At 39.4% G+C, this 19,227-nt stretch overlaps 1 protein-coding gene across 1 annotated transcript in view; it reads right to left on the minus strand.

Moving 5' to 3' along the window:
* The window catches only part of LOC131690982 (uncharacterized), a 38,117-nt gene extending 19,764 nt beyond the window's left edge, over positions 1 to 18,353 (minus strand). The window contains exons 1-4 of the mRNA XM_058977096.1: positions 18,030 to 18,353; positions 1,628 to 1,730; positions 1,157 to 1,405; positions 332 to 972 (exon numbers count right to left, since the gene is read on the minus strand). Coding sequence (XP_058833079.1) covers positions 332 to 972; positions 1,157 to 1,405; positions 1,628 to 1,730; positions 18,030 to 18,135 — 1,099 coding nt within the window. The 5' untranslated portion in view covers positions 18,136 to 18,353. The remainder of the gene's footprint in view (positions 1 to 331; positions 973 to 1,156; positions 1,406 to 1,627; positions 1,731 to 18,029) is intronic.
* Positions 18,354 to 19,227: the final 874 nt, after the last annotated feature.

The raw sequence follows: 19,227 nt of genomic DNA on the forward strand, positions 1-19,227 counted from the left end.
CTAATATGTTAGGAATCATTGACCAGTTTACGAATACATGAATAATATTTGATCATTTCGTGAACTATTTCCCGAGTACGGATATTGGATTGTGATGAATAATAGTTCACGAGGATTGAATGGATTCATAAATAATTCACGATTTTGGGAACATTTTTTCCGTGTAAATGGACGTTTACTGTTACATGAATAAGCTGGAAAGAAAATAATATAGCTAAAGAGGTCCACATTAATAGAAGGTTAAATTTAAATTTGATCTTGTATCATATAATCAAAATTCTGCTATCCTTAACACCGTGACAAATTTTAATCTAATCGATGATGAACTCACCATCATTAGCATTTTCGAGCAGACGTTGTGCAGCTGTTCCCGGTCCCACATATTTCAACCGGAACACGAACATTGAAGCCAACGCATGCTTTCCGTGCTGCTGAAACCGCTGAGATAGGATCCCGCAGCTACCATTGGCTTTATTTTCACCAGCGACTACACGAATCACGTAATCCCGCGCAATTCCTGTGGTTTGTATAATGAAATCCACGCGACCGCCATCGGAAAGTGCAATACGTTCCACCAAAAGGGGCTCCATTAAATTTCCATCTACCGCAATCACCGTAAGCCGATGATCCTCAATCTCCAACCACCGTTCGCAATCCTGTCGCCCGGCAGGTGCCATGTAAGCAACTCGCAATCGATACCTTGCGCCAGGCTTAACGTACTGAACCATCCTCCTTCTGCCGTTGAACAAAATGTTTCCATTCGTTTCGGAAATTATCCACACAATATCTTCTTCCCGATTTCTTGTCAAGGGATGTTTGGTTTGTTCGTATACTGAATGAACCAGCAGAGCACCAACCAGACCGAGATTCCGTTCTTCGCTGGAGAAACCATGATATAGGTGCGTTCCGACGCGATCCGCTTGGAATTTGTACTGGAATATGGTGAAGCTGGTAATCGGACATTGTGTAATCCTATAATAGTTGATACATTAAAACTAGCCAAACAAAATGTCCCCTTATATCGCGACAAAATGAACAATCATCCTAGAAGCACACAATGGAGACGCACCGTCCTTCACCCGTTGGGAAAACTACCGAACGTTGCCATCGTTGCCATCGAAAGAAACAATCTACCCACCCAGCTCCGCCTACTCACATCGGTACCCCATCCATGAAGGGTGTACGGCGTTGACTCTGGCCGGTCCAGTGTATCGAAATACTTTGGCCCGGGATGCGATTTTCAACGTCAATCACTATAAAATCATTCTCGCACACGTTCAGCGTTGGTCCGGTGTGCTTTCCGTTGACAAGGTAGTGGTGGCGGTTCCCAGCACTGCCATCAAACTGCCCGGCACCGACGCCAACAGCCGGTTCATCGTCGCTAATTATACTTTTATGATCCACTCTGCAATTAAACAAGCGGAACGCATTATTTTGAGCGAAAATAAAGCTCCGAGTACGGCACACATATTCTTTTCGGGTACAGAATTAATTAGCCAATGTCGTTAAATCCTCCCAATCGTACGTTGGTTTGCTAACCGAGGTGTTGGCAAATCGTGCTGCTGTTGCTGATAATGTATCATTCAAAATATTCCTAGAAATAAACCAGGATTGAGAGGATACTTACGAGGACTTGATGAAGGTACGTTTCTCCACAACGAAACGGTAGCGGCATATTCGAGGCCACTCTGCTCGATTACAGGTTCGTTCACAAGGACTGAGGATTGCCTCTGTAAATGAAAATTATAGATTTTAATATAAAGTAGTAGTACATCGTTGCATCTAAATTTAGTATATGTTGAAACTACTTTTGGGTATTGTATGTTTTGGTCTTATTTCTAGCTATGGGAAATGATTAAAATCTTTCTTGTTTATTGTTAAATATCTCTTTTAATAAAGGTCCAATTTCAACAAACTATAGCTCGTTCGAAAGGAATTTTTATTATCTGTCTGAAGACACGTAAATGTTATCAATTTCGACAGTTAATTCATAAAAACTGCAAAAAAACACTTTTTTCACACATTCAAGCACCCAAATGTTGGAAAACTAAACAACAGAATCAAAAACAAATTAATAACATTCTGTCTGGATGGTAGGCCTTTTATTTGCATTTGGTTTGGATAAGATCGGTTCAGCCATAGCTGAGAAACACGAATGACAGTTTGTCCGTCACATACACACAAAAACATTGTTCCAAATCGTCGAGCTAAATCGATTGGTATACAGGGTGTTTGGTTCATGGTTAAGAACCTCTCGAATGATTGACTGGTATATCATTGTACACATACCATAAAATACTCAATAATATATCTTATAATAAACTCAAAAAGTATAGTTTGTATTTTAAATCTTTTAGTTCCATCGGAAAGGTTGGAAAACTTTCTTTGGAATGGTGTTCTCATATATTCCAGTTAATTAGCATTAGTTACTTTTTAGTTGTAAAGTAGTTAAAAGTTAACGTTTTTGAAGAGGTTTTTCTTATTTTTTTATTTCAAAATGATCAATTATGATCATAGCAATATCTATTATCCAAAAGTTGGGTTTTACAAAGATCCATAATTTATTCTTCAACATCATATTCCTATCTCTACTCCTTTCTTTGTAATTTTAATACTAAACTTTGTCTGTAATCGGCTTGCAAGCGTTTAAAAGACTCTAGTCTATAAAATATGCTTTATATCAGAAATAAATATTTTATTGGAAAGCTAAGAAAATTTCCCATTTTTTTAATTCGTTTATTTAGCACGGCTCAAGGCGTTAGCTTCACGGAGCCGTGGGTCTTTTATATATTTACATGATGTAAAAAATAAAAATAATAAACAATACTACTCTAAGAGTCTATCCGATCCCGTATGCGCGACTTGCCATTGCGCGCGGAGATTCGTTTTCGTGTCGGAGAAATATTTGCATCCCCGTCAACTGTATCATGTGGGTCAATCATATCTCTATCGTCGTCGCACATGTCCGGGTCATCATCGGGGTTACTGCCTTGATGTTCGCAATCAGGTGTTGTTTCTAACTTTTTTCCTTTTCGGGTCACGAACGTGAACCCTTCGTCATTGCCAGTAGCTCCCTCATTGATGGTATTAGCTGTTGAGTTTGTGGTACTTGACGCGGCTTTCGCAGTTGTCATTATTGCTTGAACAGCATCCACAAATATGGAAATTGTTTGTGGCTCAGGGAATGATATTGGAGACTGAGTGTTGGCATTTCTTTCTGTAGATGAGCTTTTCTTAGCACTTTCTGGGCAGGGTTGTCCATAATGTGCCGTTTGTTCACAGAACTAGTTTGTCCTTGGTATGTACATAGAGTTCGCTGTATAATGGTATCAATCTCTTCTGTTATGTACTGCAGGGTAAGGTAGGAGGGAATGGGTTGGTCTACCCGCATTCTCACCACAAAAACACCATTTGAAATACCTGGAAAGTAGTTCCTCCACGTGTCCTCCGTAATGGATTCCACTTCTCAGAAATACGACATGAATCTTTTAATGCAAGTACGTGGTGCCCAATCATGTAATTTGACTTCCACGTTTCCGTTATCCATATACACAGGGATCTTGATTTTAGCGGTGTCACAATCCAGCACGTGTTTCAAGTTGTTTTGCGAAATGATTTTTTTCCCTGGTTGTTTTTGTTGAACGTTATCAGCACCGCGTGTCTGACGTGCTCCAACTGGATGAAGCTGACTTCCAAAAACCGAAGCTGCATTTTCACCTTCAGCAATTGTTCTACATCACCAATACTTGGTCTTATGCGGAAAGACCGGAAGTCAATGGCCACCGTGTTAGCCCGAAGAATCACATTTTGTTTATGAGGCTCAGTTATCTTGATAGATCACCACACAAGAAGAATAGTAACGGTTCCCTTTGTTCTTAAGACAATGCACACAAGAAAAAAGCAAATGTTTGCGCTGGCTTGGGTAGCAGCAGAGAGCACACTGGTATTGTGACTGATGCCTTTGGTGGTTGAGAATAGACTGAAAATTTCCTATTGATTTATGTTCAAATGTCTTTTAGTTAGGGCTAAAAAATAGCTCAAAATGAGTGTGTTTCGAAGAGTTTTGTATTAATTCTGATTATTATTAATCAATAAAATCTATTGTTGCTGTTGTTCATTGGAATCCCCTTAACATTCTCTATAACTTGCTATTTGACACTTCATCTCTTTCTCTTTTCATTTCGCTGCCGTTTAATAGTGAACACAGCATAACGTCATCGCAAATGTAGTGGGTTCGAAATCGTTGCATTTGCATATGAAATGATGTGATAAAAATAATTTTGCGCCGAAACGAAAAAAGATAATTGAATGGAGTCAGAGAAAGAATAGTAGAACTTGCTAAGATGTATTATTTCGATGATTATAATGGTGATGTTTATTATTTACTATTTTAACAAAATTAACGGAAATGCTAATAATAACACTAACTTTAAAATAATTTACTTCTGAAATAATACTAAATTCACTTAACTGAATGGTATTAATACATTTTTCTCTGTGAAATTTTCTTGGCTTTCCAAAGAAAGCAACATACTTTTTCATTTAGAACTAGTTTTGGAGAAAATAAGATAAAAGTATTCAAGATCAATATCCCAAACATATGGAAACAAGAAAAGATTATGCAGCTTTTCCAGACGAATAATCTGAATCATTAAAGTGGTGATGTTAACTATTGAAATTTTCGAGAAATGAACGAACAATCGATGACAAATGTTAACTTTTAATCCTCCAGCACTTGCACGAACGGCTCCCTGAACGAGCAGCCGCTGGTGCTGAAGGAAGACTTTGCTATAGTTTCGGATGGTGTTGCACCAAATACAACGGCACGAGTGCCGGAGGGTTAAATAAAAGTTCAAAAGACTACTTAAGCTCATTAACTGAAACAAGTGAGAACACCATTAATTAGGAAATTTTACCTTTCTAATTGAACTAGACGATTTGAAATACAAAATATTTCTTTTTTTAAATGTGAGGTATTTAAAGACAAACTAGTTATTTACAAAAAAAAACCTGTTTTAATCCACCTATAGGTGCAATTGTGCCTTTCTCATTTCTCCAAACTATGATTTAATAACTGGTTCGTACAATATAACATTATGGAAATGTCTTTCATTCTTATTACACTTGGTAAGTATATATAAGAGCACCTTTTTGCATTCATCGAGGTATCGGTTTGAATCGGAGTTTTCTATGTGATCGCACTCCACAACCCGTAACTCCGGAGCTGGAAGTCGGATGGAGATGGAATTTAATATCAGTTTCCGGGGACGCAACACCTTTCATTTGAGACTAAGTTGATCAAATCGTTCTAGCCATTTTCGAAAAACCAATATAACCGTTATTCTGAATTTGGATGCTTCCGGATCCGTCGATGGTGGCCAGTGTGGCCAAAGAGACTTTGAATGACTGTTGGTGACCTAGATCTACAAATTCAACAGTTGTGTTTATATTTTGGAAAAAAATCACCTCACCAATTAATCGCAGAATTCGTTAGAATTGGGATTTGCTGCGTGATCGTACGTATCACCCTGTAATTCAGGAACCAGAACTCGGATCCACACAAAATTCAACAGCAGCTGATGGACCTTTCATTTAAAATCAAGTTTGTCAAAATCGGTTCAGAAAATTCCGAGAAACCGATGTGGACAAATCAACAAATTTTGTTTTGTAACCATACTCTTCAACTCGTAATCCGGAACAAGATGTCGGTTGAAAATGAAATTCAATAGCAACCTATGGGAATATTATACCTTTCATTTGAATCTTAGTTTGTAAAAATCGGTTCAGCCATCTCCAAGAAACCGATGTGGACATTTTGTTAACAAATCCGCATATACACACATACATACATACATACATACATACATATATACATACATACATACATACATACATACATACATACACATATACATACACACATACATACACACAGATATTTTACGATCTCGGCGAACTGAGTCGAATGTTATATGAGACTCGGCCCTCCGGGCCTCGGTTAGAAAATCGATTTTTGAAGCAAACCTTTCTATATGAGAAAGGCAAAAGAATAATATTTAATTAGCTTAATAAGCATGAGTTCAATGATATCTTCATGTGATTATAATTTGGAAAGGTTGGTGGAATGGGTTTGAACGTGTAGGGAATGGGGGGTTAGTAGAGTGGGAGTGGAGGATGCGTCAGAAATCCTTCATCTTATTTCGGTATACGGGATGGATGAAGGAAATGCGGGCGTGAGGGTGGTCCAAGGGGAGGGGAGTGATGAAGGAGGTAGGTGTAAGGGCAAGACGGGGGGGGGGGCGGCGACGCAATACTCAACTGCATATTTTTCCTTCCATTTGAGACTTGGTTTGAGAAAATCGGTTCAGTCATTACCGAAGAACCGATTTGACTTTAATTGTGGAATATGCCCGGAATTCCGGACTTCCGGAATCGTCGGCAGTGGACAATATATTCAAAGAATGTTTGATTGGCAATCAGTGATCTAGATCTGCGATTAGAAGTTATTTGGTGACCATTTCAATAGTTTTTAGCCTCTGAGGTATTACGATTGTACCGATTTATATGGGAAATTCCAGTGTATCCTTACTAACACCACTGTAACTCCGGAAGCAAGAGTCAGAACCGAGTGAAATTCAGCAGCAGTCAATGGCATTACTGTATCTTTCATTTGAAATCAAGTTTGTAAAAATCGGTAGAGAATTCGTTGGGGAATGGGTGTGATATTAGCTTAGGAACTTGGCGAGTTCCCCGGGGGCGTCATGAACCGTCATAGGTGGCCAATGTGGTCAAAGCTGCTTTAATTGATCATTAGTGATCCAGACCCGCAAACTAGAGTAATGTTACATCAATTTTAATATGTTTTACATCATTTGAACATCATGGTGGTACCAGTTTATATGGGAATTTGCTGTGTGACCGCACTCTTCAACCCGTAACTCCGGAACCGGAAATCGGATCAACTAAAAATTCAATAGCAGCTTATGGGAGCGTTATACCTTTCAGATGAAACTAAGTTTGCGAAAATCGGTTCAGCCATCTCTGAGAAAATTGTGTGAGTTTAAATGACACACACACACATACACACACACATACACACACACATACATACACACACACAGACATTTGCTGATCTCGACGAACTGAATCGAATGGTGTATGACACTCGGCCCTCCGGGCCTCGGTTAAAAAGTCGATTTTTACAGTGATTGCATAGCCTTTCTTTATATGAGAAAGGCAAAAAAGTTCAATAACTCTGCAACGGTGGAGATTTTATCTAACTTATTATTGTAAAAATCTTAATAATAATCACTAAAAGCTCTTGAAGTTACCTGGACAATGATGTGTAGAAAAACTGTGAGGAATTTCAAAACGTTTCGTCCAGTAGATATTGAGTTATGGTGTACACCGCATTTTTTCGAAGTGTCTCCTGAGAATTCACTGTCACTTCAGGAATCAGGAATCAGAATATATTGGCTCAAATGGCACGTTCCCCGTACATAGTCGGGGATTTGTGCCTTGCCGTGTGTTTCATCATTTCCTGAGCGGAAGGAAAGGACAAGGAGGTGTAGGGAAGTAGAATTGGAAGGGTGGGAAAAATAACAGCACAAAACAAAAATAAACAACAGGTAAGTTAAACTCACAAGTAGTTCAACTTGCCTGCGAATAAGCCTAAAGCTCTTTACCACATTAGACAAGAAACATTAGTATGTCTCTGAGTTTCAGTCGACCAAATATGGTTTCGTCTATATAAGGACGGCTAAAGACCCGAAATCGCAATTGCGCTACCGCTGGACAGTTGCATATCAGATGATATGAGGTTCCGTAGTCGGATTCACAAAGATCACATGAAAAAGACTCAGCGTGAATAGTTGCCATGTGATAATTGAGTTTGCAGTGGCCGGTTAAAGCCCTGGTCAGCATGCCGCAGTGGAGCTTTGAAAAATGTAAGAGATTTTTCGAAACCACTGGGCATGGTTGTTCTAGAAACGCCTTTGTTTGGCGACACGTTTGTAGATTTCTCCAATAATTGCGGTGCTCGGACGAAGCCCAGGACCGTATTTTTTCCCTTATCCAACTTGTCGAAATTGGCAGTGCTGGCTCAGGACCAACGAAGTCAATCGCTGAACCTGCCCTGGCCAATTCGTCAGCCCATTCATTTCCAGTAATACCGCAATGTCCGGGCACCCAGACAAGGTAGATAGTGTTGACAATGCTTAGTTCTTCGATTTGGGTTCGGCACGCGATCACTAGCTTGGACCGGGATTTGTCTGAGCTAAGGGCCTTGATTGCAACCTGACTATCGGAGCAGAAGTTTATAACTCTGCCGGACAAACTCAGTTGAAGGGCCGATTGCACCCCGCACATAATCGCAAAGATTTCTGCTTGGAATACAGTACAGTATCTACCTAGTGAGTGAGATTGTTCCAATCTCATTTCACGACAGTAGACACCAGCACCAGCACGTCCCTCCATCAGAGAACCGTCAGTGTAGCAAACCACTTGCGTTTGTTGTTGTCTTTCCATAAAGCCAGACAACCACTCCTCTCGAGAGGGAATCTTCACATGGAATGTCCTGTAAGGAAAACTACAAGTGAGTGTAATATCGCTGGGAGCAAGAATATCTTCACCCCATGTAACCATTTGTGACCCCAATCGTGTATGACTGGTAGTAAGATCAACATGATTACTGTTCCAAAGCCCAGTAACCTGCAGTCTGTATGCACATGATAGTGCTTCTTGTTTTAAGTGTATGTGTAATGGTTTGATGTTTAGAAGTGCCTCAAGAGCAGCAGTCGGAGTCGTGGTGAAAGCACCAGTCAACGCCATGAGCGCCATTCTTTGCAGATGGTTTAGCTTTGACTGGACTGTCACCACCTCTCCCCTCTGCCACCACACAAGGCATCCGTATGACAGTATTGGACGTACAATTGTCGTGTAAATCCAATAGATGTATTTAGGTTTGAGACCCCAGGTCTTTCCAAAAGTTCGTCTGCACTGCCCGAAGGCCATGCACGCTTTCTTGACTCTGAACTCAATGTGAGCAGACCAATTCAGTTTGGAATCCAATATGACTCCAACGTATTTGACTTGATCTGCACACAGCAGCTCAGAATCAAAGAACTGCAAGGGACGAACCCCGGTTGTTATTCGCTTCTTCGTGAAAAGAACCATTGAAGTTTTGCTTGGGTTAACTGATAGTTTAACCACTGTTCGACAGCTCTTAATGCCTGTTGCATTAAGTCAAAGATTGTTCCGATGCAAAATCCAGTAATTAGTATTTGGTAATCGTCAGCAAACCCGTAGGTTGGAAATCCAAGCTCATTGAGTTTCTTCAACAAGCCGTCAGCTACTAAGTTCCATAACAAAGGTGACAGAACGCCGCCCTGAGGACAACCGCAAATACTCAACTTCCGTATCTCAGCCTGTCGCAGTGACGAGCAAAGTATGCGGTTACTAAGCATTGCGTTTATCCAACCTGAGATACATGCAGGTATCCCATGACCGTGCGTAGCTTCCAGAATAGACTGGAAGGACACATTGTCAAAAGCACCCTCAATATCTAGAAATACACCCAAGCTAGATTGCTTGAGCGAGAAGGCCTTCTCAATGTTGTAAACAACATCGTGAAGCAAAGTGATCGTGGATTTCCCACACTGATATGCATGTTGCATTTTGTGCAGTGGATATTCAACTAAACTAACGTTCCTGATGTGATGATCGATTATCCGTTCCAAAGCTTTCAGAAGAAAAGAACTTAAGCTGATACGCCTAAAACTCTTGGCTTCTTCATAGCTTGAGCGCCCCCCTTTGGGAATAAATCTAACAGTTATTTCTCGCCATGCTTTCGGGATATACCCGGTAGCAAGACTGGCAAGCAAAATCTTTTTCAAGACATGTTTAAGAATATCAAATCCCTTTTGCAGTAGCATGGGAAGTATTCCATCTTTTCCGGGTGATTTGTATGGAGCAAAGCTGTCAACCGCCCACTTGACCGATTCAGTGGAAACCAATGTGCGTGCTAACGCCCACGAGTCCGAATCACCAGAATGAGATCGGTGAACATTGTTCAACTCCGGATCGATACAACCTGGAAAGTGTGTGTCGAAGAGACAATTAAGAACATCTTTTTCGTCCGTCACATAAACACCATCTCTGGTTTTCAAGGAGTTCATCTGAAAATCATTCGATTTGGAGAGAATTTTATTTAATCTGCTAGCCTCGTTCAGACTGGAGACATTAGTGCATAGGCTTTGCCAGCCAGCCCGTTCTGCAGATCTAAGACATTTCTTATATGCACTACGAGCTGACCTGAAAGCCCTGGAGTCATCACGCTGACGCCGGTTCCATGCTCTTCTCATAACTTTCTTCATTCTTTCAAGCTCAGCCCTCCACCAAGGAGTTCCCCTAGTCGATTTAACAGTACGAAGTGGACAAGCTTCTTCGTAGGATGCTAATATGAATGAGTTTGTCGTATCCACGACGTCATCTAAGTCGTCTAGTTGACTAATTGTTGGAAAATATCTATGAAATTTAGTCGCCAAGTTTTCCAAAAAGAGGTCCCAGTTTGTAGACTTAGGATTACGATATGTCACCACATTGAAGGTGACATCAAAATGATCGAAAAATATATATTTATGATCGGATAGAGACGGTTCAGTTTCATTTGGAACCTGCCAATTTCCCAGTTCATGCAAAATTCTATCAGAGCAAAGTGTTATGTCTAACACCTCCTCCCTCCCAGACCTCGCAAAAGTTGGTCGGTTTCCCACATTCAGAATATGTATGGAGATTTGTACTACTTATGTACTCCATCAGTTCAGAGCCTCTCAGATTGATGTCTGAGCTGCCCCAAATGATGTGATGAGCATTCGCATCACTGCCGATAATGAGCGGAAGCCCATTTCTGCTACAATATGATACAACGCTTTTGAAATCATCAGAAGGAGATGATTCGTTATGCGGTAGGTATGCTGAACAATATATGTATTTTTTGTCTACGTTTCCGACAGTCAGTGACACTGTGACAACACAGATATCGCGAGTTGTGAGCTCCGATATGAGACACGCGTCAATAGCCTTATTTGCAAAATGCAAGCACGAGGCATTTCACGTGGGTTAGTCATGCCTGTCTTGTTGTAAGCAATGAAGGCAGTGTTAAGTAACTCTCCAAAATAGAAGTTTCCTTTATGGAAATACGGTTCTTGAACCAATGCTATGGAAGCTTTACCTTTCTGCATGAGTCGAGATAAATTCATAGTTGCTGTACGTTTATGTTGGAGATTGACTTGTGCTATTCTAACCATTGTTGACTAGAGAACTGTACATTTCATCTCCAACACAAATTGAACAACAACTAGAGGACACCAAGCGAGTTGGGATGATAACGCATTTAGCGAGCCATATCAGGTTTAAATGGGACATGATCATTTGATTCCCACGATTTGCGAAGAAAATAATGGTCCACTGTGTCAGAGATTCGCATAACACAGCAAGGGCAAAACCCAAAACGCTCCGTGCGCGAGTGGCATATTTTAGACCCTCCAGTCATTAAGTCCTCGGCACGGAACTACACCTTGACTTAGGGTCTCCTACTTTCAGTCGCCTCCTACGACATGGGAGCAGGACTCCAGTGGCTCAATTCTAGGCCGGATACCACACCTAACTGAAACAAGTGAGAACACCATTAATTAGGAAATTTTACCTTTCTAATGGAACTAGACGATTTGAAATACAAAATATTTCTTTTTTTGAATGTGAGGTATTTAACCCATTCATGCCCATGTTGTTTGTGGACAACAACGTTTTTAAACAGCTATAACTTTTGATTGAGGCTAGATTTGCTTGCAACAACAAGTAAGGCTCATTAATGTGATTATTGCCTTTAATTTGAGTATCAACAGTTACAAGGATCAGCTCTAGAACTGAAGTTATTGCAATTAGTCTGATTGGATTCCGATGTAGCAGTGCTGCCAGGGACAGTTTACGTTGACGACGGAAAATGATTTTTTCATATATCTTCGTTATGGTGCAATATTATTGAAAACTGATAAAACTTATCAATTTAGACTGTCGTTGGCTACGTTTTCCACGTAATTGAACTATTGTAATTATTCTAGGAGAATTGTATTGAGCATTAGAAGGTAAAAATTGACCAGCTTCTAGCACTGCCATAGAAGCATCTATCTTTATGAAAATAGGCTTTTCGTGTTTCTTGACCCAAACGTTTACAAGGAAAAATAGTTTTGAAACCCTACATGCACTAGAAAAAAGTTGGGCATGAAAGGGTTAAAGACAAACTAGTTATTTACAAAAAAAAAGTTCAATAACTCTGCAACGGTGGAGATTTTATCTAACTTATTATTGTAAAAATCTTAATAATAATCACTAAAAGCTCTTGAAGTTACCTGGACAATGATGTGTAGAAAAACTGTGAGGAATTTCAAAACGTTTCGTCCAGTAGATATTGAGTTATGGTGTACACCGCATTTTTTCGAAGTGTCTCCTGAGAATTCACTGTCACTTACACAATTTTCAATATTTTACAGTGGGGAATTTAGGAAAATATTGTTTAAATGTTGCATTACTGGATGCAAATTGACTAAATTGACCAACACTATCGGCATCGTAAAAAAATAGAGAATATTCCGATCAGAAATACATAACAGAAATATTTCAAAACTATATCTCGCATTGTTAATTAATTATATTAATTATTATTAATTATATTAATCACAATATGTTACAGAAATTGTGTTCTGTTATAATCTTGTTATTTCTTTCTGATCGGAATGGCAAAGAAATGAATTTTGGATAATTTTTCACATTTTCGATTAATATTTATTCTAATAAAGTAATTGTAGTTAAAAAAATAGACATTGAACAGTTCGAAAATCTCCTATTAAGAGGACGAGGCTTTTAAAATGATTATGAACAAATATTAAATCAAATGTGATAAAAACGTTTCGAAAAGTAGTCAAAAGTAACTGAAATGCATTTTTAAACGACCAAAAAAAAAAATCCCCCGTATTGTAATAATTTCATGAATTTGAGCTGAAACGTGCTGAAAGAACAATAATTTACGACTCGAACCAACGGCGTCGAATGTTCTCAAGCAACACTCGAAACAGCTGTGGATGGGAAATTTCACCGCAAATTTTTCCTAATAAATCACCCTCAGGTACCCACTCGGCACCGATCGTTTTTCAGAACAAGTGCGTGAATTGCGTCAAACGGTGAAAACTAATTTCGAAAAATAAAAAAAACAATAGGAAAACGGTCACACATATTGTCGAAAAGGGAAAGTTAGCAGAGATATTAACTGAACAGACGTTCGAAATACCAGTATTATTGCTTGGGATGAGTAAGGTAGAGTTTGAACATTCGGGGTTCATCAATTCGAAATAATCTGACCTAGACTACTCAAAGTAGTAAGAGTAATATGGATCTGTCAAATCAGCGAATACTTGGGAATACTTATCAAATAAATGAAACAATACGTATTTGAGCTTTTATTTTCACAAGGACAAGCAGTTTGGCAATGCATTGATGTTTCATTTTCGGCAAGTTCAATTCCGAAAATTGCTCATTCTACCATACTTTCCGAACCAAAAAAAACGTGCTATGTAAAGTTGTCGGTAGTCAGCTCGTTTTCTGATTCAACACGGTTAGATAAATTTTCCTGACACTGATTACCATTTCACCACCCACAAAAAGAATATCAAAAATAGGTGTCCTTCTTGTCTTGACGGATTTGTCTAAACCGGTAAAGCGACGTAGTACTGTTAGTAGCTGGCATAATGATGGTGCCTATATTGTAGTGTGCAATAAAAAAATGGTTCCGTGTCTTTGAGGTTGGTCAGGATGATCTATGGCAGCAAACAAGCGATTTGGTGCTCAGTTTTAAAGAAAATACGCACAATTTTCTGGCGTGTTCGTTTATTCGTCCCGTTCGATGATAATTCGAGGTTACGCACGAACAAGCGTCATGGTTTGTGAATTATTTGAACCGCTAGCTGATATCCTGTCGTCGATGACTAGATCGGTAAATTTGCCAAAAATTAAATCAGGGAAAGAATTTTTAAATGAATAGGAAATTTTAACTAGCTCTGAAATAAGCTGTATAAGTCGAGTTTGGCATAGTGTAGTTGGTGAATCAATTGTTTTGTACGTAGTTCACCTGGATTCCCATCACTGCACATAGGGTTAGAGGGTTAGAAGAACAGTAAAGTATTCTACTTCAAACGTCACAAGTTTTGTGTAAATGCCCAAACAACCGGCTTGTTTCGAGTGATGTATCGGTAATAAGCACAGATGTTCTGGTTTTGGCACGCTTCAACCCGTAACTCCGGAACCAGAAATCCGATTCAAATAAAATTTAATAGCAGCTTATGGCGATATTACATTTCAACCCAATATTGTTTACATTGGGCTTGGCATGTCTGAGCAAAATGAGACATTATTTGACACATGCACATACACAAATACACACACACACATATATACATATGTATGTAATTCTGTGCTCTGCACCGGAATTAGGCTTCCAAATTTCATTACCTTCCTACATGAGAGAGGAAAAGGGGTTTTCAGAAACGCCTTAACCCGTTGTCTATCTTACGAAAAGTATGAGAAACAGGGATCGAATATCTCAGGCCCGCGCGCAAGGGGGGGGGGGGTTTGGATTACTTTTAAAAAATTATTACCTGTTCAGGAAAAAAATATCTGCAAACCGTTTTGACACAGAAAATGTCATTTGAGTTCGCTCATTGTGGAAACAAGTCAATGAAGAAACCAATGACGAAACTTTGCGAGGGTGGCTGGAAAGGGATGTATGTCGAGTTGGACGGCTTCTCTGAAGGATCGGTTCACGTTTCGACAAGCATCGATATAAGCAACAGTAGGGAGTAGACAGCAGATGTCGGTCAGCGGACTAGCAACGGCAGCTAAGCAGGAAAAACACGAAGTGGGAGAAAATCGGGATATCGTTGTCTAGACAAATTTTAACGCCAATGATTATTTAGTTGGAGTGGCAACGAAATGGATCGCGAAAATGGGCATCGATATAGAGTAAAATACCGCCGCCGAGAAGTTCTCAGCACCAGCTAGCAGAGAAATAGGAACGACTACCACCAAGAAGGATAAGAATCCCGGCGAAGGTGGTTGTAAACAAACGTAAATTCTTATGACCGACACCTCCGGATCGGGTCATGTCTCAACAGGTGACGATATTTGCAGCAGACCTGAGCAGGTCAGATATATCCTGAAGGTTGGACAGCAAGTAAGGAAAAGTAGCTGTGGATAAAAACATAACGATTAACACAAAACAAAATGAATGAGGATTACGAGATACAAGAGGTTTAGGTTTAGTCTGTTGGCTCAACAACTACTACAAACCAATCCGAATCCACCACGAGCCAGCAGGCAGCACACAGCGGTCGGAAATGCCAAAACTTGAACTTTATTCACTAGAGGCCAAACCACCGAATATATTCACAGGGTGTCTTTGGAATAATTGTTCTATGAATATTCCCCACAATCTATTAAAAAATAAATTGAGGCACGACTTACTATGATTGAACTAGAAAAATTAACTTTTTACGCTTACGAGTTGGAAGTTGGTGTCTTCGACAAAGTTGTAGAAATGCTCATAGTGAAGAATTTTGTTGGGCAACTTGAACTTGTACGACTTAAGGTTATCGATTTATAAAGCGTTTTTTAAGACAACCCCCTTAAATGTAGTTTTTGAATATAACTTTTTTCACTGTGACTTTTCGTGCAAACCATGTTCCAGACAAATGTTGAGGTATTAAAACCACATAATATTGTTGAAGTAAAAATTAAATTATTGTTGAAGACTGCATGTAAAAATTTTACCTGAAATTGGCGGCGCGGCGCACAATTCTTGTAAAAATACCCATTCCTTTTAGAGTCATTGAAGAATTTTAATTTTTTTACACCAACTTCAACTGCGTATAAGAGAGAAAGGTGCAAACCAAAATAGACGAGCAGGCACAATATTCAACGTCCAGACTACGCTTAATAAAGGTAAGAAGGTTTGATGCGTGGCACTCTAGAGCCCTATGAATAGGGTAAGCTCACTATTTCATGTTTGGCCTTTCTCCTATAGAATGCTTATACAATCACTCTGAACATCGTAACCTTAATCCCGGCCCGGAGGACCATTTTTTTACTTGTATAGGTTTTCTGTATTTTAACAGGGGCGTAATTAGGGGAATACGGCAAGGGATACCCCCTCTCCCCCACATCACTCTCCACTTTTTCCTAAGCCGCCCTTCGCTCATCATGTACCTCCTTATCCGAATAAAATTTTCTAGTTCCTCCAGAATAAATTTTCCTAGTGGGTCTGAAAAACCAGTGAAAAATTTGGTTTGAAATGATTTTGAGTTGAGAAACTAATTTAAAATTTCTTAACCAGTTGAAATTTTTTGGTGGGGTCCAAACTTTCGAACCCTCTTCCTGGATCCGCCGCTGATTTCAAGTGTTTCAGCGTCGTAGTTAGGATAAATGAGAAAGGCACAATTGCACCACCAGGTGGATGAAAACGTTTTTTTTTAGATTTTCCATGCAAAAATGAACGAATTTTTTTTCGGTTTTTTCGTAAAATTATGTTTTTAATGGTAAAAATGGTAAAATCTTTAACAATACTATATGGTTTTAATAAAAACTAAATTTTAGGGGTGTTGCCATAGAAAACGCTTTATAAATCGATAACTTTAAGTTCTAAAACTTTGTCGAAGACACCAACTTTCTACCTCGTCAGTATAAAAAGTTTTTTTTTTTAGTTTGGTCGTAGTAAGCCATGCCTAATTGTAATTTTTATCAGATTGTGGGGAATATTTTTACGAACAATTCGTCCAATGATACCATGTGAATATATTCGATGGTTTGGTCTCTAGTGAATTAAGTTCACGTTTTTAGGGTTTCCGACCACTAGGCAGCGGTGTCTTTTGATCACTCCTCTCGATAACAAATATTTACTGAGCTGAGTTGCTTGGTTCGCAAGACTAGGTCTGAATAAATCTTCAAAGTTTGAGGGTTTCTGTACGTTTCATTTAAAATAAACGTTAAAAAATCAAAGTCACCTCCCCCCCCCCCCCTTGGGAATTTTCTGCGCACGGGCCTGGAATATCTAGTCTAGTCTAGCCTACACATACACAGCCAATACATGTAGGGATCCTGGAAAATTGCAGACGTTCGTCCACAATTTTTCTTGTCATTATTAATGTTTGTGGCACATATTGAATATGACACAAGCATTAAAGCGACCAGGCCAACTGTGCAGCGTACAAAATAAAGATGATTCAAAATTATATGGCAATAAAATTATTCATTCAATGAATAATTTAATTAACGGATTATTTTGAACCTTGAATAAGGAAGAAACGTGGACAACCGTACACAACCGTTTCAATTTGATGGGGGTTTGATAAATCGTTGGGAGTTACTTTGCTAAGAGGGTTAATGTCACTCCTTTGGTCCTAGGTTCCTGGGATGGGACAGAAGTATTTGGCCCTGCCCTGGCTAATGAGCCAGGGTTATAGCGCCCTTACTCACTCTTGAGAAACAGGGATCGAATATCTTCAACAAACTTTGTACAACTTCGTAGAAGACTGTGGAGCTCTATCTTTCATCAGTAGCCTTAATAACCATCCCAACTGAAAGAAATGACGTATGAAGCATCAAAACTTAACCAAACACATGATAAGGCTAAAACATAGCATTTTAGCAGAAATTGTTCCTGCATTAGCGATTTGGACCGTTGTGTAATATATTCCAAGAAGATGAGAACTCTCGCTCCCTGCTAAGAATATAGTCATCTAAGTACTTTGAACATGTGTTACAATGAACTAGTTCAATTTTATGTCACATTTTAAGTTGACGTATTAGCTTACTTCCGTATCATACGTAAATTTAGGCCCAAACTTATTTATTTGTAAACAATTGGCTCAAGAACATCAATACTATTATTATTTCACACTTGGTAAACGAGAAAAGCACAAACTCACTTGGAGTTATCGACGTTAACTGAATAACCACCATGGCAGCCCAGAACACCGACAACGTAATCGACACGCGCTGTATCACAATCGTTATCGTCCGAAGTTTCTTCATCTCTCCGAGAACACAATCAAACACAAATTACGGATACAATACACACGCGGACATTCACTGAACAGCTGATCTCCACCTGCACATGCAACGTACGAAATGTTCTACTAGTCGATTAGCGTCCTACCCCAACAGCAAGCAACACTGGATTAAGTTCCATGCACTAATCGAATAAGACCCTCAGTTTTGCTAAGTTGTCCGACGTTGACCGGCTATAGACTCGCCAGCTCAGTGCTCTGTTGTCCTCACAAACACGCCACACATCAAAAACGAAATAAAATATATTACGCCATGTAAGCACCTTCTTTCCAGGTCGCTCAGGTCGCACATTGCCTGGTTTGCATTGTCAGAGCTATGACATCGCGATTTCAGATGCATACAAGTGGTAGTGGTTCCCGGAGGGAAAAGGGCACCGGTAGATACCGGCCGATCGCACCGCTCTGTGATCGTAAGTTGCCATTTCTCCGAAGCATCGGACATGTCTGCCGATTGGATGGCAATGTTGGTTGCTTTTGATGCAGTTCAGTGCAAGTGCAGAAAATACTCGTTGTTTCTCGCTGGATTTGCTGCAGTTGATTACAATAGTTATCGTTTCTCGGTTAAACACCGAACGGTAACCGTTGGAAGGATGATGTCGGAAATTTTCTCTTTTATGAAGAGGTAAATATTGCATCGTAGCATGTGCAGTGTGCGGTAAAGTTATGCAATGCACAACAAAATTCAATGTTCGCTTATGAAGTATGTAGTATCTAGTTTTTGAATTACTGACACAGTAAAGGTAAAATAGGTGTCCAGGGTTCAACTGTCCCATTTGTTTAACTCACTCCGATTCTTTAAATAATGAATATATTTATGTAACATCATAGCATTGAACATTTTGCCAAGTGACTGCCTAGTGATTTACAACCAAAAGGGAGATTAATAAATATAGAAGTCGTATTTTATGACCCTAAAGGAAATCTGTTGTCAGGCACAACAAATTTTATGGTTGAATAGAAATTATTACTACCATTAAAATCGATACACTACTAACAGCGCGATTCTTTCAAAACCTTGTCAACGAAGATCACCAGCTGAGCAGAAAGGGTTTCTATT

This window comes from Topomyia yanbarensis, chromosome 3, assembly GCF_030247195.1.
Source record: "Topomyia yanbarensis strain Yona2022 chromosome 3, ASM3024719v1, whole genome shotgun sequence".
NCBI classification, from domain to species: domain Eukaryota; kingdom Metazoa; phylum Arthropoda; class Insecta; order Diptera; family Culicidae; genus Topomyia; species Topomyia yanbarensis.